Source organism: Coturnix japonica, unplaced genomic scaffold (assembly GCF_054131305.1).
Source record: "Coturnix japonica strain WE unplaced genomic scaffold, WE-NBRP24 Scf048, whole genome shotgun sequence".
NCBI lineage: Eukaryota > Metazoa > Chordata > Aves > Galliformes > Phasianidae > Coturnix > Coturnix japonica.
The window spans coordinates 1,856,851-1,881,095 of NW_028188951.1; the positions used below are offsets into that span (position 1 = coordinate 1,856,851).

At 39.5% G+C, this 24,245-nt stretch overlaps 1 protein-coding gene across 21 annotated transcripts in view; it reads left to right on the top strand.

The window, feature by feature from the left end:
- MACROH2A1 (macroH2A.1 histone) overlaps positions 1-24,245 on the top strand; it is a 53,449-nt gene that overhangs the window by 13,671 nt on the left and 15,533 nt on the right. For 11 of the 21 annotated variants that reach the window (XR_014940718.1, XR_014940716.1, XR_014940715.1 and 8 more), the window contains exons 2-5: positions 4,491-4,691; positions 17,014-17,120; positions 18,594-18,791; positions 20,839-20,946. Coding sequence is in view for 11 of the 21 variants with exons in the window: in XM_085532126.1 (XP_085388252.1) it covers positions 4,520-4,691; positions 17,014-17,120; positions 18,594-18,791; positions 20,839-20,946 (585 nt within the window). In the remaining 10 variants the exon portion in view is untranslated. Of the gene's footprint in view, positions 1-4,490; positions 4,692-17,013; positions 17,121-18,593; positions 18,792-20,835; positions 20,947-24,245 lie in introns of all 21 variants that reach the window. The other 10 variants (XR_004308885.2, XR_001558157.2, XR_001558156.2 and 7 more) reach the window with 1 other exon arrangement.

The window sequence follows — 24,245 nt, forward strand, 5'->3', positions numbered from 1 at the left end:
ATTAAACCTTTCAGAAGAGCAGATGCCTATGGTCATTTTGGCATTTAAAAGTATTTATCTTCATACAGAAAACTATGGCTAACATCCAGTTTCAACCAGAAAAATATCGATTATGTTGATTTCATTGCTATACCTGATGATTATTCTGCTTCTTGGAATACATATTTCTGGCTTGCAAAGGCCTGACAGCAGGCACTCTAGTTTGAATCTTCACTGTGAGTCAATATACCATCATATTCTCATTTCTGTGAATTTGGGGTTGTTAGAAAGCAGCGTGAATCTTGCTGCAGTCCTTAAGAGCTTTTCAAAAGGCCAGGTGCTGGAGGTAGGGCATTCTGTAGCACAGCAAAGCCACTGAGAAACAGAGCAACAACTTTTATTCAGAGCCAAAGGTGGACTTCCCAGGTTGACTCCTCAGTGCTATATCCCTTGATTATCACAGCGATAGCTTTGTGAACAGCCACTTTTAAACTGTATCAGCTGGTTGCCAAATCTTTGTGCATTTGACAAAGCCTTCCAGTAACTGTGTGTACATATATATACTTTGAAATACATTTGGAGTAATTTTCAGTGATTTTCTTGCCAAGGCAAGAGGGGAGAAAGAAAGAAAGAAAAAGATGGATTGTGATTTTTGTTTTTCCTCCTGCCCAAATCCAGTCTGAACTATGGTAGATGTGATAAAGTACCCTTTGGTGAGCACTGCCTCCCTCATCTGCGTGACTCAGCAGACAGCTCTGGTTCATTAACATTGGCGGTGATCCAGAGTTTCTGGTGTTACAAAGATAAACCATTTGAGAACATGTAAGGCACACTGTTTTCTTTGGATTTTGATCCGTTGCTGTGCTCTTTACATCTAACTTCAATAAATTTCTTTCTGTCTGTTGCAAGTGAAATCTCTTTTCTTTCCATGCTTTTTGCCATATAGAGAACTAGAACTAGAGAAAAGACTGAGAGCTCCTTGGCCCATCCATCCCTTTCTCAAAGGCAGGACAAGCAGGTTCTCTAAAGTGATGATCCTGAATCCATAATTAAGCCCCAAGAACTCCCATTCCAGGCTTTCTTTGCCCTTTCTCAATCAAAATGAAAAGTGGTACTTAAAACATAACTAGAGCTTCCTTCCCACCCCCCACCATCTAAGTTTTTGTGTGTTATAAGAATGGAAGCCTGAAACTCATCACATTATCTTGATATGTTGAAGTTGCAGAAGTGCTTCCTTTGTTCAATATTCAAGACCCCGCCTTTCTCATTTAGGCAAGTTTTCCCTTATAAATAAGATCAGTGTGACAAACAGTATGAAATAAAGGGGAAACTGAACTTCTTAGACAATGCAGAAGTGGTAAAGTAAGCTTATGTAAGAATGTACCCTTTTGTATACAGTGGTGCGAGGTAATTCCAGATGACAGAAGGTTTGAAGTTATTAAGTAGAAAACAGTATGTTAAAGGGAAGAACATCTCCTGAGCCAAATCAAAGATGCTGCAAAGGAGCAGCCAAGTGTGTACTGATAAGGGAGGATGGCTGAGCGTGGCCACAACAAAAGGCAGCATGTCAACAACAGAGTTAGCATCATTTCGGATGTGTGATATATATCCAGAGACAGTGATATACAGTACCCATTTGTTTCTGCATGGAAGGAACCATTTCCTTTACTTCGCTATGAACAGTCACTTCCTTGGAACTAAAAATGAAAAGGCAGTGCTCTTTCATCTCTTTCTGTTGTCAGCTACAGCATGGCCATCCATGTATTTCTTCCATTTGAGCCTTTAGATTGGTAAGTTGTATTTACTTCAGGTTCTTCAAAGCTTCTTTGGTAATAATTCTGTATCGCCACATATTTTACTCGTGCTTTGATCCAAATGTTGTAGCAGATCATGGCTTTCATGAAGGGGAATAAAAGCAGTCAGGAGATAAGAACTTCCATATTCTCTTCCATCTATTCTGACCATCCCATAGATTCAGTGAACTGTGTTTCATGGATCATGACCACAACAACCTGCAGAAGGGCTCTGTGGGAGCTCAGAGCTGTATTGCTCCCAAGGAAGGCTTGATCCAGCAAGGTGTTCTGTGGGCTCTCTTCCCCCTTCCCTTTGACTGCATTGCCCAGCATGGGGTAGGTGGGATGGACCTAGAACTTTTGCAGGGAACTTCAAGGTTATTGACTTCCATTTTCTACTCTTGTCTTCCTTTTACATGGAGGGAAGAACTCTGTATTCTGGTTTTGTGGGAAAATGCAGCCCAGGATGACCACGGTCCCTTTTGAACAGTTCTCCTGGATTTAGTCATTTCTTCCTTTTTTCCCCCCTTCCTTTTTGCTGGAAGTGCAGGTAGGTTGTTTAACTGCTGCCATCCCAATTATTAGACTCAAACCAGTGAGAAGGCAAGATCTGTAATTAACACAGGGTATTCACTTTGACCTTTTGGTTCCCCACACTATCCTGTTCTACATCAGTACCCTTGCTGCAGCTGTGGAAAGTAAATTGATTTTCACAGGGAATTAATTACCTGCTTTCAGGAGTGTTGTGCATTACAGAATGCACCTTACTGTGGCAGTTAAAATCCAATTCTTGTCTTATAGAGACACTTCATTGTTAAATGCTTAATTTAGCGTTTAGTGTAACACTCTTGATATGCAGATTACTAAGATTCCCCTGTATCAATAAAGAACCTGATATATATATTTTTTCCCATTGATGAAGTTTGCAAGCTATGTGAGTTTCTCACAAGTTACTATTTGTATATGTTAGCACAGAGCAATGAAAGTATATCTGAATGTAATTTGTATTCTGGCTTGCATGGCATCTAAAAGGAGAGCGCTGAACATGTAGGCAAACAGTTAATACAGTTTTACCATTGAAGTGTTGCAGGTTTTCCATGGGGGAAAAAAATAAATCTGGTTTTTGTCATTCACTGATCAGTTACAAAACAAAGGGACGAAGGGGGAAGCTACAAGCATGGATATTTCTTCTGTGTGCTTTTCCAAGTGCTTAAATTCAGTGAACTTCTTAATGAGATTAAACATCTGTGGCAAGGATGACAATGGAGCACAGACTATGAGAATGCAGGCAGAAAGCCCGTAGCCAACTCAAAACCACACCCAGCCATCCTCCTAACAATGACAGAGCTCAGATGGAAAGCTGTAGTTAGATTGGAGGGTTTTAAAATCAGTTGTGCCTTTCATTTTCTCCAGGGAGCAAAATGGGCATTTGTCTTCTTCGCAGTGTGGCTGCAGAGCTGAGCTCACAGTGAGGAGAGGGGAAGCAATGCTTTCAGTGGCTTCCCTTCCGATTTCATGTCTGTTTGTTGATATCGCTTTCATAAACATGGTCTGACTTTTGTCTGGCTAAAAGAAAACCAGGATTGTTTTGTTTACCTGTAACAATCTATGAGCCAGCTGACATTCCTTCATTTAACAAGTTATGCACTTTGATGAGCATAGTATGGAAGTGGAAAAGAAATGGCTGATTTTTTGAGTTTCTTTAGTTATCCTGAGTGGTCTTTGTTTGCTAGTTACATAGTCTGTATCTCAGTGACTCACTGGGGTTTCAAAGACTTCAGGATGTGTCGGTGCAGATAAGAAGTTAGAGCAGAAGTAGACTTGGTAAACCTGTTTGGCCTAATTCTGAGCTTACTTAGTTTTGAATCAGATGTTAACTAATACAGTCAAGTTCATAAGGAGAAGGAGAGAATTCAGTATGAACATGAGAGAAAAAATAAAAGGGAAACAGAGAAGTGGTATAATGGGAAAGAAGGCTTAAAGAGCTTCTTTTGAGGAGTATATAATCACACTAATGACTCGCATTCTCCTCTGTTAGGGTTTAGACACATAGAAAAGAGCTAGGATGTACCACTGGTTCATATCTCTGGTTTTCCTGGAGTTCAGGCATGATGAAGGGAGGGAGGGGAAGACTTGGACAGTCTCCTTTTCTCCAAGTTAATTTTAAAACATAGTGTGTGACGCTGAAAGCCTGCAAACTCTCCTCCTCTTTGGATTTGCCAGCTTGTATTTACAGCCTAAGCAGAAATCAAAGAGAAAAATAATATTTGACAGCTGAATCAGCAGGAGGTTACTTCACCAAGATAAACAGAGATACAGTTGTCAGAGAGCTGCTGGATGTTTAGACCACTGTTTTGTTATGGAAAGATTGAAGGCTGTACCACTACACTGTGCCTTCTAGGAATCTGATGGGCTTCACTGTGAGCAGAGCTGGCTGCTGGGAGGTTCAAATTGCAGCAGGCTCATTTCACGTCCTTTTGAAAGATACATTCAGTGTACAGGAGATGTAGTTTACCTTGTGTAGGTCTGTGTTCCGCAAATTCATTCACACTTGAAAATCCAGTTAATGGTGCCAGTTTTAACATGTTAGGAATTCCAGATTAGTAATTTCAAAGCAGGTTTATGTGAAATTACTTCCTCGATTACCACTTGAAATCATTTAAATGCTGTTCTCCCTATTGATAAAGTTTTGTTTTTGTTTCTCCCCCTAATACACAGAGTGCTGTTCCAGACCCAACACAGACAAAATGTCCAGCAGGGGAGGAAAGAAGAAGTCAACCAAGACTTCACGCTCTGCAAAAGCTGGAGTCATATTCCCTGTTGGAAGAATGCTACGTTATATTAAGAAAGGCCATCCGAAGTACAGAATTGGTGTTGGTGCTCCAGTGTACATGGCTGCTGTACTGGAATATCTGACAGGTAGGTTTTGCAGAACAACATGAAACAGCAAAAGAAATAATACAGACTGAATTTGCACAGTGTGCTAATGGAAAAGCATAAAAAGGTCCTTTGATTTACAGAAGGCTTTTGAGTGAATAAATAAGTTATGGCTTGAGTAACTGCTGTTGTGCACACATCTAAGCCAAAAGTAAGATACAGTCACCCCCGCTTTTGCTTCAGATAGTTTTTGAGCAGTTTGGTATTTGATTTGCTTTGACTTCTTCCATATAGGCAATCTGAGGGGTCCTTACATGGGTGAGGATGGACTGGATCTCACATCTCAGAACAGTAACTCTTTTTACTGTGCATTTGTTTACTTCCACATTCTGGTTGCAGCAGGTGCAAGTGTGTCCAGGGAACAGTGATCTTTAAGCTGTGATCCTGAGCTGATTCTCTGGGGAAGAATTAAAGTTCATTCTTTCATTTTTCAGTTTGAGGACAAAGTAGTAAAGCACACGGTTTAACAAGTGCCCTGATCGACAGCTATGACTATAGGCATTGAAGGCTATTTTAGATACAACTCATAATAGATATTGACAAGGAAGGACAGAAATAGGGTGATCTATTTTTTTCTTCTATAAACCTTCTTCCATCGCTAAAAATGAAGACTGGTAACAGAGAATATTTAAGTGCTTAACTTCTGTGAGGTACTCCTATTACATGGCTGAATTTTCTGAGCCATTAAACTTCTTTATTTTCATTTGTTCGTATTCACTGTTTTCCTTATTTAAACCTTTTCTTTAAAAGAATGCTCTTAAACTTCATAGATGGCCTTAAAAATTAACATTTCCTTCAGCTGGGTTTCCTGCTTAGAGCAATAACAACTCAAATAAAATGCCTCTTAGAGTGAATGGGGCTTTGAATGCTGCCCTTTTCATGAAACAGAACAATACAGGTGAGCTCAAGACTCTGCTAATGAGCAGCATGTGTTATTGGCTCACTGACTTAAAAGGTTTTCTGAGGTAGTGACTGTTTAGGCAGCAGAGTATAGGCCTGAGAAATAGAAGTGTCTCTTCAACTAACGTACATCCAAAGATACTGGTTCAGGAGATGTTTTTTGTTTTTTAATGAATAATTACACACGCTGCTACTTTAAGAAATAGTAAAAGGAGGTGGCGGGGGAGGGAAGGATGAAGGAGAACTTAGGTGGAAAAGCATCTTCTCCCTCAGAATGTTGAGGTTTTTTCTGAGGTAAGGTTTTTTTGTTGTTCTTTTTTTTTCCCTCTGAAAGTTGGTTTGCCCTCATGACATGTAAGTCCAGATTATCTTTCATTCTTACAAGGATAGATATGTCTCAAAAACAAAGATACTCTTTTTCTTCCCCTACTTAGTTTCATGTTTTATGACTTTTTCAGCCTGATGACTTTTTTTCCTACTTTCTGTATGCTTTTTTTTCCACGCTCTGTATAGCAAAGTTTTTAATAATTAATGATTAATAGATTTTCTGAGCTTGAAATAACACGTACTTTTCAGTATGATTCAGATGCACCTCCCTGAAATGGGAAGCAGAGAGATTTTTTTGTTCTATGTGATTTTATTTTATTTTTATCCTGTTGGTAGTTATTACCTTACAAAAATAGAAATCTTTATTTCTTTCTTGAGGCTCTTAAATATGCTCACATTTGAGGCTCAGTGGAGTTTGAGCCATTTAAAAATAAAAGCAGGAACATGACATAATGGAGATAAGACCATGATAATAAACTGCATAGGTCAGAAAACATCCAGGAGGGAGAGTAGAAATGTGAAATATGAAACGCAGTTACAGGAAAGAAAATCTTCAGGAAAAAAAAAAGCTGAGATGAAATGGCAGAAATATGACCTAATAGAAAGGAACCTGCTCAGGTTTGAAAACTAGTTCATGTGTGTGCAGCATCTCACTTCAGTCCTCTAAAAGATGAGGTGCTAAATTTTGCTGGCCTTTGTGAAAGTTGAACTCCGGATGTAAATCTGAAATTAGGCCATAACGTGATCAGATCTGGGATTTTTGATTTAGCTTGGGATTTAAACTTCCATAATGCTTCCAGCTGTTCAGACTTTCAGTTCAGTTTTGGGTCCATCTGTAGTTATGACTTTATCTGCTTTTACTTTGAAGGTAACTCTGTTACTATATATGTGCTCATCAAAAAGAGAAAATACCCATTCTGTAACTTCTTATAGCATGTGTGTCCACTTGTAATTTAAGCTCTTCTTCAGTCTATGCTCAACAAAGTTCTTTTCAAGCTACATTTGTGTTCTTCCCATGCTTTTCTATTAGCTTGTGTATCTGCTCTATAGCTCCAAGTGCAGGAACATACCTGGTTTTAGCTCACAGGTTAGTCTGGCTGCTTTGGTTGCTGTGAACAAAATGCTGTGCATGTTTGCTGTGCTGATTTTCATTCTCTTGGCTTCTGATGGCTTCTTCTGCAGGGCCTGGCTACAGTACATCTTCCCTGTGCTCTTTGTTGTAGTGACTCTAACAATAATAATAAAAACCCCCATAATGCTTGCAGCCAATATAGTGGTTTTCCTTATCTCACGTTTCAACATATTTAAGTATTAAGAGTTGCACAAAGAGCATTTTTCTCTTACTAGAATTTCTGCTGTTACTCGTAACAAATATTGTAAGATAATTCTCCCCACAGCACACCAAGTGTTGGCAATTTGCTTTCTATAGTCATATCACCTGCTCATCCTTTCCTGCTTTTTATCTAAGGAAATCATATGTATCGTCCACTGTAAATAGGATACAAGTGTGTGTGCAGAAGATATCACTGCGTTTTACCAATTATAAAGCAAGTGGATATACTTTCTTCACTCTGGAGCAATAGTGTGGATGATGAAGAATTTATGGTTCCTATTTGTTTTGATTGATTTCTGCTTATGCTGCAGAACTAATTTTAGGCATTATTAACTAGCTCAAGCTGTCAGAAGTTTGATGTTACTAATTCCTTCTGTCATCTTTGCTTATAGTGGCTCTTCTGTTGCAATAGTTTATTGCTTATTTATCTTCACATGTGTGGAAAACTGTGTTCATTATTTCATTTGCAACATGGTGCGTCAGTATCAGTTTGTATCAAATAAAATACAGAGTCAGGCAAGAAGGTGGCTGCTGCCTTTGGCTGGGGCATTGCAGCCATTCAGATGGCCTTGTATGGCTGGTGTTTGTCCAAACCCATCCAGATATATTTGTAAACAGTTATTGTCTCTTTTGATCTGCAGCTTGCATAGGTCACAATATGGTCCTTTGGTAACAGTGCTTGCCCTTGGAAATAAGTATGTGTACACATATATGTGTGTGTATATAGTATACATATATATATATGTGTGTGTGTGTGTGTATATCTCCTGAGTGTATTTAGAGGCAGCAAGAACCAGGCCTGCAAGCAATTTCTGTTCCCCTTGCCCCCATCATCTTCTCTATGCTGTAAACAATTTCCAATTGCTAAAATGTCATAGCAAATGAGGAAAATGGGAAGTTTATAGAACAGCAGGAGAACAGGAATACAGAAGAAATAAGACTTTGATTTATATTTGTTCTGTACTTATTGAAGAGAGGCAGGAAAAAAATGTCTGTTTTCTCCATTAGGGTTTTTCTTTTCCCCCAGAGAGATTTTACTGCCCATTGTTGATCATGTATTTTGTTAAAATGTGCAATAAGCACCTTTTCAGTCCCAGGGTTAGAACTGCATCTGAGGCATCCTGGTGCTCACCTTAGGTTTTGTTTTTGGGCTTTCTGATGTCACCAGAATCCCTTAATGGAGGTTCATGTGACGGAGTTCAGTTCATTGCATTTTCACCTTGATTAATTTTCGATGTGGAAAACTTTCTAAAGCCAACTGCTGATTGGCTGCAAAAGACAAGTTCCTCCTGAAGGCACAGTGTTTAACTGCTCACTTCAGATGCTCACTTTCCAAAGTGCAAGCTGATCAGCTTGAACTGCTGTTCACCTCTTACGTTCTGCTTGCTGCTGAAAAATTTTACAGGGTCACAGAGGAAAACAATGATTTGCCCTGTTTGTCGAAGCAGAAGTACTGCTGAGCTTCTGCTTTGAGGCAGAGGGGTAGCTGAGAGGTCCACAGTAAAAAAGCATTAGGTTGAAAGCAGGTTGAAGTTCCAGGCATTCTGAGACTGCCATAAATAACGATCCTTAGGGAGTAATGAAATTTAAGAAGAGAATTAATTGACAGTATCTTTTTGATACAGTTGAGACGTACTCACTACCAAGATATACATTCCTTCCATTTAAACAGACAGCTTCAGAAACACTAATCCCTATTACAGCATTATGCTACAAACTGTGTCCCAGAAGAGGTTTAAAGTAAATTAAGGGGCTTGTAGGACCCAGGTCTTATTTAAGCAAGCATGAAACTACCTCTTCAGCTCTGGTGTGCTTTTAAAACAGATTAATACTGGGCCTAAATCACATCAGAGTTGTTTGTGCAAAAGCCTTGCAGGCAGAGGCCTTTAAAAAATAGAATCATAGCAAAGCTCTTTTGTGATGTTCTTCTTTTACTTAAGTCTTCAGTCTTTTCCTTAGCAGAAGTGAGATTGTCACAGCTAAAATTGCAATTCTTTAAGAAGTGACAATTTAGATTTAAAACTTCAAGTTTTTATAACAGGAGTGGCTAACATTCTTTCTGAATTAACACTCGCATGAATCAGTGTGCTTCTAATGTATGTAAATGAAGAGCTTTCTTTCATTGATTAGCCCTTCCTTGGCTCCTATCCTGTGAACCCTTAAGTCTGTGCCTGTCTTAACTTGTAGTCCCACAAACTCCAGTGGCTCCCCTGGTTACAAGAGCTAACCTTACACAAAGCAATTTACCAGATCAGGGTTCTGCTGTTTTCTGCAAGCCACACAGATGAAAAACAATAACAGTGAAAGCATTTTCACATGATAGAAGCCCTCCCAGTGCATACTGACTGGTCAGTATAGATGCCTATTTCAGAGCTGTATGTTTGTATAAAAATTTGCATTTGTTTCATTCACAGATCATGACCAAAATGATTCATTAGGGTTGTTGGTGCTCATTTCTTTTTTGTTTTTCACATCTTGATCACCAAATTATCGTCTCCCATTGACAGCTAAAATCAAGTTAAATTTTAATATTCTTAATACTCTTTATTCTAGTAATGTTCCATCTCTACTTGTCTAATTTACAAGTAAGCAACAACTTCTGTTCTAAGTTGTTGTTCAGTTTAATAGTGTTGTGAGCATGGCTTGAAGGTCAGCAGCTATAAAGGGGAACAGTATTTTAGTAAATCTGTGCTAGTCTGAAGAACACAGTAACAGAAGTTCTGTGTGAGGGCTGTTATTTAGCTATTAGGTTCATAAAACATGTAATTTTAAGGCTGTGCTTCATCACTGATTATCTTAGGCAATTCAAACATCTGTTGGGCTTTTTTTCCCCTAAGAAATATGTATTATTGTTAAGGTGAAAATAACTTGGGTTAAATCCCATGGTCCTACTAGATGAGAGAGCTGCTAGCATGATTGGTCAGTCCTTCAGGGCTTACTGCTCTCACATAATATCCCTATTATCCCTGCCTTGCAGAACATGTGAAAGAATACAGGACATCACTGGGTTAAGTTAGCAGTAATGGCACGCTGTGGAAATATCAAACATGATGTTTTTAACATTTCAGACACTGCAGCCCATGCGTGTAAATGCTTTCATTACTTCAAATTATCAAATATTTTATTCTGTCCTCAGACTGAGTGCTGCATTTATATTGTGTTCTTAAATGTCCATGGCCAATAATGTTTCAATTGCAAGCAGGCCTGGTCTGCAGAGCTGGAATTTGTATGGGGGTTTTCCAGCAATTTGAAGAGATTGTGGCTCAATGCTGCCAAAACAAATTTTCCACACTGTATAGCAACAGGCTTTTATGAATTTTGATGGAGAGTTTAAAAGAGTAATATTAATTCTCACTTTAATATGTCAGAGCTGTGCTTTGGGTTGTTTTTTTTATGACATCACTGATAAGAGCCAATTTCTTTCCTCACTTTTTGTCTCACATCAAGGGAAAAAAGCATTCTAACTGTACTTTCTTTTATGCTGTAAGTTTTGCTTAAGAATGCTTGAATTCTGGTTTAATGAGTTGATGTTTTCAGTAATAAACTTGGAATCCTGCTTGCTTTGCTGTCAGAGGTGGTAGCTAATAAAACTATTATCGACATCTGCCAGATCTTGTAGAAATGAACATGCTACAAAAATGAGAGCACAACATGCATGGATTGCATCAGGTCATTGTTTAGTGAGGGCTCTGACTGTAACTCATGAGCTTCGTTTCTCTCTATGTGGGCATGGCTGCACATGCCCTTGAGATACATTGCTATTTCCTCTTTCTGCCCGGGGTTTGGAGCCACTTCAGTGAACTCCAGAATTTCAATACAAAGTCATCTCTTTATTTTCTTTGGTTAATAACATTATTAATATTTACTGAGTTTCAGTAGATGATTGGCATCTGCTATTTGACTTCTTTAATGTTTGGAAATGTAAGTTCCTAATATGCCTACAGAGGTCAAAGACTAAGCTAGAACCAAGTCAGAGGACATCAGCAGCCTCCTGCCTTCTGTAACAGCCAGACCAAAGCACACATGCTGCACTTGATCAAGTAATGTCTGGCAGCAGTTAAATTAATCATGTCAGAGTGTATTTCTAAAGCATATGTAGACTGTTGGGAGTGAGAGCAGAGTGTAAACTGCTGGGGTAGGGAAAGCTCCAAAGGAAGAGAAGAAAAAAGGCAGAGTTAGATGGGATTCTTTAAGTCAACAGAGGAGAAATAGGTTATCATGTTTGAAATTAGTACTCACGGTGTAATAGTATGTTAAATAGCATTGCATCTCCTACAAGAAAAGGGGGGGTGGGGGGGGGGAAGCAAAAAGTTTCATATGAAGTGTGGAAATGAAAAAAGAGCTGAAGAACAGCGTGAGCCAGATCAGAAGGCTCTAAGTGGAAGTGGCTTTTGTGGCCTGAACTTGAATTTTATGTAAACAGCAGTCTGTCATCTGCCTCCCAGAAACACCAAACTTACAATAACTTGGCAAGGTTCACAGTTTCTCCTTTAAGGGGCCTAGTTTTGATACAGCTCACAGACTGAAGCGTGAAGGTTTTTTATCGCATCCTAAGAGAATGATTGCCCTGCTGAGAGTTGAGGTTTCACCAAAGCTTGTTCATGGCAGTAAAATATCTCGAGCTGATTTTCACTGCATCAGATTTCCATGACTTTGAACCGGGGCTGAGAACTCCTTTACTGGAATGCATAAGAGGGAAAGCGTTGTTGAATGATTCTGCCTCCACTGTTGGGACTGTGGATTCCGGGGGGATTGGGTGGAATATACAGAGAGAAGAATGCAGGAAGCTCTTAACAACCTTTGTTGATTGGGGTTGATTGGGTTAAAACCTTCCGGAATCATGCAAAATGATTCTGAAGTCAATAAAATGCTGATGGAAGGTTGATTAATTTAAAGTACAATGAACAGACTCCTTGTCATATAGCTGGCTCTGTAGCCAATACGCTTTTTCTCAATGGAATTGTGTCAGCATTCATTTTTCTTTCATTTCTGGTTATCGTCCTCAGATATTTTATTGTGAGGAGGGGCTTCAAAATTGCTTTTGGAAAAAGTTCCTTGTTGGAGCTCCAGCCTTCAGAAATTGGCTTTATGTCAACGCATCACCTGTTAGTTGTTAAGGGTTGAATTTTCAGAGCTATGATTTCATCTCCCTGAAGAGGAGGCAGACAAAAGGATTCAATGCAACAACAGATTTTGAGTTTGAGACATAAACAACATTAAAAAAAAAAAGCCAACCCAAAACACTTTTGGGATGAACTCAGACCAGATTAAATTGAGTATTTACATTTAGAAAGTATGACAGCCTGAATGCATGCTAAGCTTAAGGCTTTGTCATTTAAGCTATAAAGGAGTCTTAGTCTATAATGACCGGTAATACTTTGTTAGGGTAAATGAACTGGTGCATTGTGTAGGAGTGGGAGAAACGTGCGCTTAATTTTGTTTATATCCAGGTCTATAGTTACTACTGTGCCTGATTTGCTTATGTCCAATAGTGATTTGTTTTACTTTAACTTCAGTGTTGAGTTTTTTTTCAAAATCTGCAAGTGTTATGAAGCACCAACGCCCCGGTACTTGATGAGCAGCTGTGTCGCTATACAATAAATGCAAGTAATGGAACTGGGAACTTTGTAGGATGTCCAAGAGAGGATCAGAGCAGAGAGGTCTCTGCAAGCGAAGGGTGAGGAACTTGCTCTGGCAGCTTGCTCCAGGATGAGGTTTCTGTGGAGACTTCTAACAATTTTTGATAGTGTTTGAGTAGGAAAAGCCTTGAGAACAGCCTTTCCTGTGGTCTTATCTCAGGCTTAAGTACAAAGATATACAACCTGTTTTCTTTTCTCCTTTTAAAATGTTGAACTGAACTTTAGAAACCTCAGGAGAGGGAAAGAAAAAAATAAAACCTGGTGCTTTTGTTTGAGTGCTGAGAACAGGCTTAGACCAGTTTTCATTACCAATATCCACTTGCCTGGTTCCAAGAACTGCAAAGGATTTTTTCACTTGGTATAAATGAGAATTAAATTGAAGTTGAGAAAAAAATTCCCAACTTAAGGCTTTCTTCCCACTTCAAGCATTCACTTTAAACTGAGTATTTTGAATCAAACTAATGTGTTCGTGCTGTACTCTGACTCGAACACATCCACTGCTACAGGAAAGTAGTTCTTATGGCAGTGTATCACATGCAGGCATGACATTCCTATTTAGTTTTTTCTTGCCCAATGATTTGCTTTCTACCACTTTTTACTGGATTTTTTCCTTATATTTGCAGGTGAAGTAATGTGTGTTTTTCTGCTTTTGTTGTTATTTGAAATGCATTTAAAAGCACAGGGAAAGTCATTTATAAGCCAGCTATAAAGGGCATCTCCTCCTAGTAACCTAGATTTCAATATATAAAAATTGAAGAGTTATATCTTTGAGAGCTTGTCGTGATGAGCAACTTGTATATTTCCCTCATGCTCAAAAAAATACATTAAAAAAAACCTCCTCTATAAAGTATGTCTCATAGTTGCCTTTGTGGTGGCCATGTAATTATTCTCTAGGGTGGAAAAGCCTTGAGTAAATATATGGCAGGAGTGGAACAGACGTTATGCAACCTACTTGCATCCTTTCTGTGAGCCCTCATTTTTGCAAAGTGATCTTGCTTTGTTTTTCTGGCTGGATATATGTGCCTAGTGAGTCTGATATGAAAGCTCACAGGATTTTATTTTGCCTCAACAATAGCGAAGCTTTATGTCTTGATTCTGTTGAATTACATGGATATTCCTGAGCATCCATTTGACAAGAGTTCTCATGATTGCTATTTGTTTACTTGCTCACATACTTTGGTTTGTGTTCATAAATGCCAAATTTAGATATAATTAAATCATTAAACCTGATATGGTATCTAAATAAAGAAGTTTATATCTGTGCATTAGGCCCTCCGTTTGATTGCCTGCATTCCTGCTTCATGGTGCTCTCTGTAGTGATGTTACACACCATTAGAATGTTACCTTTAATGAAACAGAGTTCTTCTCTGACTCAGCCCCTCAAAGCTGATAGATGGGTGCTTCCAACATTGCCCCAAAGAAGGATCTGACTGCAGAATTGGGATGGAACTGCAGTCTTAATTACCTTTTCCCACCTACTACTCTTTGAGCCACGTGCCTAAATTCAGAGAGGTTGTTCTGGAAATGTGAATCAGCTCCCTTACTGACAAGGCCAGATTTTCTCACTTAAGATTAGCTTAAAACATGGATGAAACACCATTTAAATCTGTAGAGTCAAAGTAATATAGGATGGTTATGAAAGTTGGCTGCAAGCAGAATCCAGCTGTGTAGTTCAGATCTCACCCGGATCTAGAAGGTCTCCTGTCCAGCATATTCTAAGGGCTCTGATTGTCTCTGTCAGTGTTAAATCAAGAAACTGTTCTCTATATTTGCCCCATCCCCTTTGAGGGTCCCCTCTGTCCAGCCCTGTGTGCACAGTGGGGTTGTGCAGCTCCCTGTGCAGTAGGCTCTCTGCATGCACCAGCAGTGCCTGGCTATGGCCAGAGCTGTGAGGAGAAGGTCAAAAGGAAAAACCCACCCTCCATACCCTCCTCTTCTCCCTGAGCTCCTCTTTTGTGGTCCTCAGCAGCAGTGCAAAGCATTCTGTTCCCAAAAAGGAAGTGGGGTACCTCAACTTCCCTAAAGGACCATTAGAAAACTGTAATTTCAAAATGAGTTTCCTGTCCAAGGAAGAGGGCTTAGCACTTGCAAGAACAGTTCTCCACTGTACAGGGCAGACATTTGAGTTTTATGAGGAACAAATAAAACATTCCTCTGTGCTTTACAGGCATAACACTTTCTTAGGCTCTTTAGTTACAAAATGACCTGCCCGCATAGTTATGCCGATGGGTTGCAGAGAATAACACGGCCCAACTGTTCAGCGGTGCCTGACGCAGTAAAGGAGCGGAGGTGGGGGAAGCAGAGGCAAACCAAAAAGCCGTCTGCTGCTCACAGCCGTTCTTTTCAGCCTGTAGTAAACTCTGAGATACAAACAAAACGATTCCTGCTCTAGAGAGGTGGAGATGGTGGCACTGCACTGACACAGAATCTTAATTGAGGACAGTGGGAATGTGCAGGGTGTAACCAAGAGCGCAGCTTGTCCTATGGAATGTGATACAGGTCCTCTGTCACAACAGGCAGCGCGGGCTAAACCTTATATGTCTGAGCTGTGGCTTATGAGAGGTATGTGGAAAGGATTATGCCAGCTTAATTCTGTTCTTTGGAGGTGTGGAAAGCATAGCCAGGTTGACCTTACCCTGCTAATCCTGCTTTAAAAATAAATTAATTGTTGTCAGCATGAGATCTTATAAGAGTTACTTTCTGGGGCTTAGACTTTGCGTTCCGTCTTGCCCTATAATAAAGTAAATTGCCCACTTCAAAGAACAGAAAAACAGTGAAAGTCCACCAAAATCCTTGATGAAACTTCACTGTAGAACATCCAGAAGCAGCTGTACTTTATCCTGTAGATGTCATTGTAAGCTTATTGTGGGACTTGTGATTGAAAATAATTGGAGAATCGTGTTAAGTTCAGTCTAATGAAAAGCCCTAGTCTGTGCTATATTGTATTGCTTAAGATTTACTGTGTGCTGCAGTAAAGGCACGTGGTCACATGACCCTTGATTGCAATCTTTTTCATGTTAAGATTATAATCTTAATTTACTTCTATTTGCCTTTAAAGCAAGCTTATGGGAGGGTTTTCTTGGAGTAGTTCCATATTAAATGTGAAAGCACTCTGATATGCAAGTTCTAATGTTAAATTTTCACATGTTTTCATGTTCTAGGTGTAGAGAAGGTAGAGTTCCAAAAACAGTAGTGAAGCACAGTCTGTGCAGAGGGAGGTGAAAGGATAATGAAGACAGCAATAGCTTGTAGCTGCAAAGGCAGATAAACATATGCTGCCTATTTTTTCTTGTTCCGCAGACTTTGCTTTAGCTAATGATGTTCTTTGCCCAAGGCTTGTTGAGTGGAAGATAGATAAGTTAGCAGGTAAGGCTCCAGCCCTGTGCTTCACAGATCCTTACAGAAGAGCAAGTTAATCTTTCCTAATTCCAATAAAAGTCATCATAGTGCAGCTGTTAAGGGCAATTTGTCAGGGCTGGACATTTCTTTTAAGAGGATGATCTACTAGAAGCAAACAAAATGTGATTTATTGGTTACATATTCTGCCCAACTTCTTAAAGAGTCAAAAAAAATAATTAAGTAAGAATAGCATCTGAGTAGTTTGTATCTGCAGTATTCTGACTTGGATGTGCGCTTACACACTTTCATAATGTTGCAAGGAAGGAACTGAGAATAGCAGGTTCTCTAGTAATGAAAAACATGGAAGTGGTGCAAACCAGCATTTGTATTTGTGACAGGTTTTACAACAATCTAACTGATGTACTTCTGGCCCTCTGTCACCTTATAGAAGAGGGAACTGGGGGAAATAAACACACAGTGAACTTGAGAAAAGCACAGAACAGTCGAGAACTTCAGAAGGACAACAAAGTAAATAGAGCTGAGACCACAGGTCCTCAAAAGTGCATTCTGCCTCCAGCGACTGCACCTAGGGAAGCTGACAATGATTTTAGGCTTAGATATTTCAGAGAGGATGTACAACAGCCATCAGGAATAGCGTTATAGCATTCAGATTTATTATTATTATTATTAATGAATGCTAAATAACACATTGTGGTGGTTAAGAGAAATCACTGTGTAATTAAAAGGGGCTTACTTTTTTTCCCAGCGGAAATTCTGGAACTGGCTGGAAATGCAGCAAGGGACAACAAGAAGGGTCGAGTCACTCCTAGACACATCCTGTTGGCTGTAGCAAATGATGAAGAATTAAACCAGGTAAGAAAAAACCCCACCGTGTGAGGGCCAGGATTTCCTTCAGGGCTTTTAAAATTGTCTTTCCGTGTAGCTGAATTGTAATTCAAGACCTCTGCTTATTGAACAGCCCACCACGAAACAGCCCATTCACTCGCTAGCACACTGACTGTGTAACTAAGAAGAGCACTCAGCTTAATTATGTATTTCAGGATACTTATAATGTGTGAAAATAGAAAGGAAATGTGGTGTGACATTTGCTTGCACTGCTACAACCACTTCTGTTGAAGACCAGAACATTATCATAAACTCTCAGAGGGCTTTTTTGTTCATTTATTTTTGTCTTCCCCCTTAAACAGCTTAGGACTCCATGGGACCTATCCTGTTCCCATTGACATCTACTGAATTAAGAGCTCTGGAATCTTGCAAGTCTGTGTCCTTTACGGATTTCAAGATGTCTTATTTAGCAAAAAAATAATTGGGCATTGTTATTACAGTGTTGTGGTGTCAGTCAGCGGTACTGGCTTGAATTAATGTCCCTTTTTTCTTGAAGTGCTGTAAAATAACATCTGATAAGATACTGCTTCAACCCTGTGTATCGTGATAGAGCAGGAAAGAAATCATCCTCCTTCAGCTTTTGTGTGGAATTAGATAATACTTTCATCATCCTTTTGTAAGCTGAGAACCTGGCTGGGTTGTGGTTGGGGAGCAGTAAATGTGAATCAGAAGGTGGAAATACCTGAGAGGCTTTGATGTCACTGTTTCTATCTTCCCTAATGCTAAATTAGTCCCAGTAAGATGTTAGGAAAAAATAAAAGGTTTAAAGTGGTTTTAAATACAGACCATGATTTATTTCACCTCTGCTTTAAAGGCTTGAATGAACTGCATGCTTTTGAGTATTGATCTGCTTTTCTTCAACTACATAAAGATTTATTTTTTTTTTAAGAAAGACTTCCAGGTATAGAGATTTGTATAAATGTTACCCTCCATTTGAAGTTCCTTTTCCTAAGAAATAATTACTGTTTCAGAAATGCCTGCTGAAGGAAATTCAGCAATGGAGACGTGTTGTGTCACACAGAGTGTGGCACACATTGCAGTCCTGTACCTGACTTTGGGGTGCCATTCCTCGAAAAACAGAGCATCCTCAGTCACAGACATGAGGGCTTTGCAGGGCAGCCTGGCTGCTGGTAGCTGGGTTGCAGCCTTCATTTCATGGCTTCACAGCTTAATGAAGAAACAGCTCTTATGAGAGCTCAAGTGACACTCACAGTAACAGCATATGTGCAAGAACACGTATTCCCTTCACAGTTACACCTTGGTAGATGATTAACTTCAGATGTTTCATACGCTTCATGCCATCTTATTCAAGATAGATGTTGAGAAACATACAAGGATCAGTTAAAACTCAAAACAGTGCATGAAGTTTGCAGTAAATGCCATTTTCTGTTGTTGGTGTGTAAATGCTGGAGTTTGTCATCTGCAACTTTTTCTTATTAGCTATTGAAAGGGGTCACCATAGCCAGTGGTGGAGTGTTGCCCAATATTCACCCAGAGCTGTTGGCAAAGAAGCGGGGCTCAAAAGGAAAACTGGAAGCCATCATCACTCCACCTCCAGCAAAGAAGGCAAAGTCTCCAACACAGAAAAAAACTGTATCAAAGAAAACAGGCGGCAAGAAAGGAGCACGGAAATCCAAGGTAGAGTCATCCATTTATTTTCAATCCAAACATGTTGTAGGGAGCACCACACGGTTTAGTGTGTGATTAAAGATGGTGATCTCAGGAGAAGCACATGCAAATGCTGAGGGAAGAGTGCTGCCCAGTCCTTGTGGTAGGTGGAAGAAGTGGCATAGGCCTGCAGGGCAGGCAGGGAAGTGATGAGTGCTTTACTCTTTGCCAGGTTGTTGGGTGAGCACTGATGTTGGCACCAGGAGGCAGAAGACTGTGCACAGGATCTCACATAGCAACTGTAGGGATTGCTTTAGTGTGACTGCACAAGTGTTTGCATTGACTTAGAGTAAACTTGGTTGGACTTTGTTTGAGCATACTCTAAAGTTGTAAATGTTGAAGAGAAGCAGTACTCTAGGTCAGTTGCCTTGTAACAATGTCAGCAGCCATTAACGTGTCAGTTGTGTTTTCAGATGTTGTATTTTGTTATAATAACCTGGATCAATCTCTTTGTTCCAGGTTAATATAAAACTCCTCTTGTTCTAGTTCATTTGCTGAAATTCAGCCAGACTGAAATAGTCCTTCTGAAGTAGGATTCAGTTCTCCTAGAGCAGGTAGCTCAGGCTTTTGCAGCATCAGAGAAATTGTATTGTGGCTACACAGGATTTCTTTGGCTCAGCTAAAGACCCACAAATGTCCACCTGTTTGCATATTATAAATGAGATTCTTCCATGTTTAGACTTAGTGTTTTAACTCTGAGTGATCAATGAAACTAACTCAAAAGGAAGTTGGAGTTGATGGGAAGAACAAGAGGTTCAAAATGTGATTTTCTTATGCTAGAAAGCCAAGTAAAACACATAGTTGCCTTTTTTCCATGTATGGTTTTAGTTTGCAGGAGTAAGGAACCTTTCTAATGTGTGCAACAATGTGTAACCAAGGACATTTTTTTCTGCATGATAACCATTGTAAATCTACAGAGAATGGAAGTAGGAAGAAAAGTACACCCATTTTACCTAAAATTGACAGTGCATTTGAAAATGTTCCCTTCAGAGTCAAACAGCTTCTGTTGTCATCCTGTATGTCTCTCTCATTGCTTACATGGTCACTATCCTCAACATTTCACTTTGTTTTTTTGAACTGTTGGGTTGAATTCTCCCTGTTAGAACACCTAGCAGCTGACACTTTATGTGCAGTGCTTCTAATAGCTGTGCACTAATAATTCTCCTAGATCTGGATTGTTTGTCCTGCTTGATTACAGAAGCAGGAAGTCTGCTGCGGGTTTCTGTTTCTCTTCCACACAATAAGTTGTATTGTCTCCTTGCTATATTGGTAGTCAGCTAACAGTAAACTCTAGGGGAACTGAAATGGGACCCATGACAATCTAATTTTCAGAACGTTTTTGTAAAGAAAAGCATGGCAACAGCTTCTAGAAGCACAAATACACCCCTGTATCGGTCATCTTAGTTGTTCAGCTGCAGATTTAGTTTATATACTTTGAAAAGGAGTGATAGGAGAAAGGTGGCTGCCTAGTGTTTCACGTATACTTTCAGCTTCGGCATATGTAGTGCTGAGGCAACAAAGATTTAAATGAACGCACAATTTGTAATTGAGTTGACAGTATGAAATGATTCTTGGTACCAGCTGAGTCGGTAGCTGCAGCACAGCAGTCAACTCACCATCTCCATGAAGCATCCCTTTCAAAGTGTTCTTAATTCTCTTTTTTTATTCAGTAAGTCAATTTGAAACTTACCATTTAACTTCAGTCATATAATTGAAAGAAAGGGATGGTGATTGAGGAAACTGCCCCTCTGCAGTTTTATGGGAGCTAAAGGAAAGGGACAAGTGATAAAGATGTTCAGCCTTATTCTTTACTGGTAGGAATTGCAGACGTTGAGGTCATTTTTGCTATGGTTCTTTCATGATTCTTTCAGCTTTAATCAGCTGCTGTAGACTTAAGGATAAAATCCAAATGCCAGTGTTTATATTTGCCTTTATGTATGTTGTATATCTTAGTGTTATTAAACACTGTTGTACCCTATGTCTCGAGTGAACTAATTAACTCTGTTTTTGGAAGAAGAAGCAGGGAGAAGTAAGCAAATCAGCCAGTGCTGACAGCACAACAGAGGGAACTCCTGCAGATGGCTTCACAGTCCTGTCCACAAAAAGTCTGTTCCTTGGCCAGAAGGTATGCTTGTGTATTTTTATAAGTGAATACTAGTTTTTCTGTGCTGCTTAGGGAACAGCCCCTCCCACCAGCCTCCTCCCTCCCCCAGAATATCCAGGTACAATTGACATTTCTCCACTGCACCTGTGGAGGTGCATAATATTAGTTTATGAACACAGAAATTCTCTGACACAACTTGTAGAACATCTTAAAAATACATAAATGAGTCTTCATAGATGCATATGGTTAACTATTCCAATAGAAGGAAAGCCTGTGTGCTTGTAATCTACCATGCCTTACCCTCAGACAGTATAATCAGTGCAGCTAAGCCTTTGCCAAGGACAAAACTGTTCTAAGAACAAAATGGCTTTTCTGAAGGGCATCCCACCTCATTGCTGATGTGGAGGATGTACAGTTTTTTCTCAAAACCTCTTTTAGGCCTTTGTGGATAACAGTTGTCTCATGATCTGTTCTATTCTTTTCTGTTTGTCACAGAAGTTAATGCTGGGTAATAACAAATGATGCTTTTATGAAAAGCTCCGAGTCCATGCTCTTTTTATTCCCTGTGAATATGCTTCGGGACATGGGGCGGTTTGATACAAAGACATCTGTTTAAAAAGGCAATTCATTTGAAGAGACAGTTGAATAAGTCAATTTGGTTTTTTGTTTTGAAACCTGCCTTTAGTTTGCAACACTAAATTTTATTAAGTAAAACTGCATCTTTCTTCTATCATTCAGTAATCAGATCATTGTGTTGTAAGTCATAAAAGATGAACCATTATTGTCCATTGTGGGATGTATCCTCTGACCCGTTTTTATTTCATATTGAGGATGTTCTCCATTTATCCTTCCATGTTTTGTTCGCTAATTTTAACGTGCATAGAATTATTTCTTGTAAGACTTCTTGCTTTCCACTGTTAATTGTACACTTAGAGCCAGATTATGAGTTCAGTAGGGCTTTTTTGGTTAGGTTTTTTGTTCTTTGACTACCTCTGGGAGGGTGGCTTAGAATGTAATTTTAAAGACATGCAGGTGATTGAACTAGAACCCAAAACTTACTAAGTTACTGTCTGAAGAAAGCTAAGAATGTAAGGCTTTGGGGTCTGACTCTGAGCTCCTTGTAGTTACTATAATCTGTAATAGGAAGTAATGTCGTGTTCTAACAAGACTGACACTGCAGGTCAATGGAGCTTTGTGATTGGGCTCAGAGAAAGAGAGTCATGAACTCCAGAACTGCTTTAAGCAGTGATGAGCAAAGCCTCTGTCTGTTCTGGAGCTTTCCAGCAGTACCTTGTATAGGAAATGGGCTTTCTGGCTTTCTTGTACTCTTGTGAGTGCAGCCCCAGATCACTGGTGCTTTGTATCCATCCTCACACCGGTTCTTCATCTGTTAGCACTGCATTTTTTACCATTGACACTCCTACCAAGCGCATGAATGTTCAGTATCTTATTATGTGTCAGTGGAAAATGAAGTTCTTGTATGCTCTGGTGTGCCCCCAAAATAGCACATTTAGACCATCCTGAGATCATTCAAGCAGTCATGTGAAGAATGAAAAAGAGAGAGCCAAGAATACAGAATCTTTGCCCTGTGCTCATCAAAGATGTTTTATATAGCATACAAACCAAAAGATATCCCTATTATGCTGGTGTATTCCTAGAAATATGTTAAAGTATCCTACAGAATACTGTACAACACAATAATTCAGAAAATTATTTTCCAAAGGTGCATTTTCCATATGATCAAAATATTTTTTATTTTCCTGTGATGGGAAAAAAAAAAAGCCAAAGATGAAATATTCAGCTATGGAATCAGTGGGACTTCAGTGCTCCCCATCTCCTAAACTTGGGCTGGGCCAGAGCATCTGCTGCCGTGCAGGTCTGGCAGCCTGGGCTCCCACTGACAGTGCTGAGGGTTTATAATTATTTGTGAGGTGGAAATCTCAGATAATCGTTTTTTTTTTACTTTGGAAATTTAGAAACAACATGTAGCGATTTGAATCAATGAAATGCTTCTTTGTTGCCACTTCTTTACACAACCGATGTTTAAAAAGATAATACTGACTTTAAGATGCCTTAAAATAGTGCCTTGTGATATTCATAAACATAGTGACAGCAGAATTTACCTCAATAGCTGTTGTAGATAACAGTGCTGTGGTTCGATTCCTTAGGCTCTCCCTGCACGGTGCTTATTTTGGGAGTGTGTGAGGACAAAAGGTGACTGCCTGGTTGCAAGATGACCTTTCTTCCATTCAACATAACCTCACTTATAAAGAGCATTTTGAGGGAGGGAAAAGCTGCCGGCCTCTCTGGGGTCAGGATACCAGGTGGTCCAGGTCAAGGCCTGGGATATTGGACTCCTGGCTTCTGGATTTGGCCAGTTAAGAGATATGGTGAATCCACCTCTTCTCTCTCTGTTGCTTTCCCCATTTATGGAATGGATGGCAGAAAAGCTCAGTGTGTTAAAACATTTTGAGCTGCTCAGTTTGAAAGTAAGAATATTCCTATTGGTCACAGCTGTTTAATTAGCCTTGTATTTCTATTCTGTGTATTCTTAGTGGGAAAGTGAGCTACAGTGCAAACCGTCAGACCTCAAGCCTGAGCGTTAGAGTTTGGGCTTTCAGAAAAATAGCAGCATGTTGGCCTGCAAAATACATCTTCACTGTGCACTATGAAACTCATCCTGTATGAAACTTCCAATAATTTAAAGGTTGCACATGGATATCCAAGCTGTACTAGGTTTTTTTTAAGTGTGGCCCTTTAGAGGTTCATTTCTTCTGTCTAAAATAAATGCTTCATGCTATTGAGAAGTAAAATTGAGCAATAGTTCTATGGGAAAACTTTGGTTTGTGCTGTCCTGTTTGGCAGTCAGCTAACACTGCATTGAATGGCACGTGCAGAATTTAATAACTATGATATGTAGCTGCCAACACAGGTCATCAGTAATGGGCAACTTTTTAAGCATTTCATTGTTCCTGTTAAGTTGAAACTTTAATCAGCAGCTGGTTGCAATGTAAATCCCTTCTGTAAGTAGGTGCAGAGATAATTTAAGGTCTGAAACCAACACACTACTCAGCCGATAAACCTGGGGGCAAAAATCTGTAGAGCTCGATTAGGGATCAAAAAGATTCACCTCTAAAATGAATGAAATGTGCTTAGGAACATACGAATATCTCCACAAAACAGTCTTTTGGTGTCTGCATGTATTTTGGTTTTGGATATATTTTTATTATTATTATTATTATTATTTCTAAATTCATAGTTGATTTAATATTTTGGTTTGGTTTTATTTGACTTCCCCCCTCCTCCCCACTTTTTTTTCT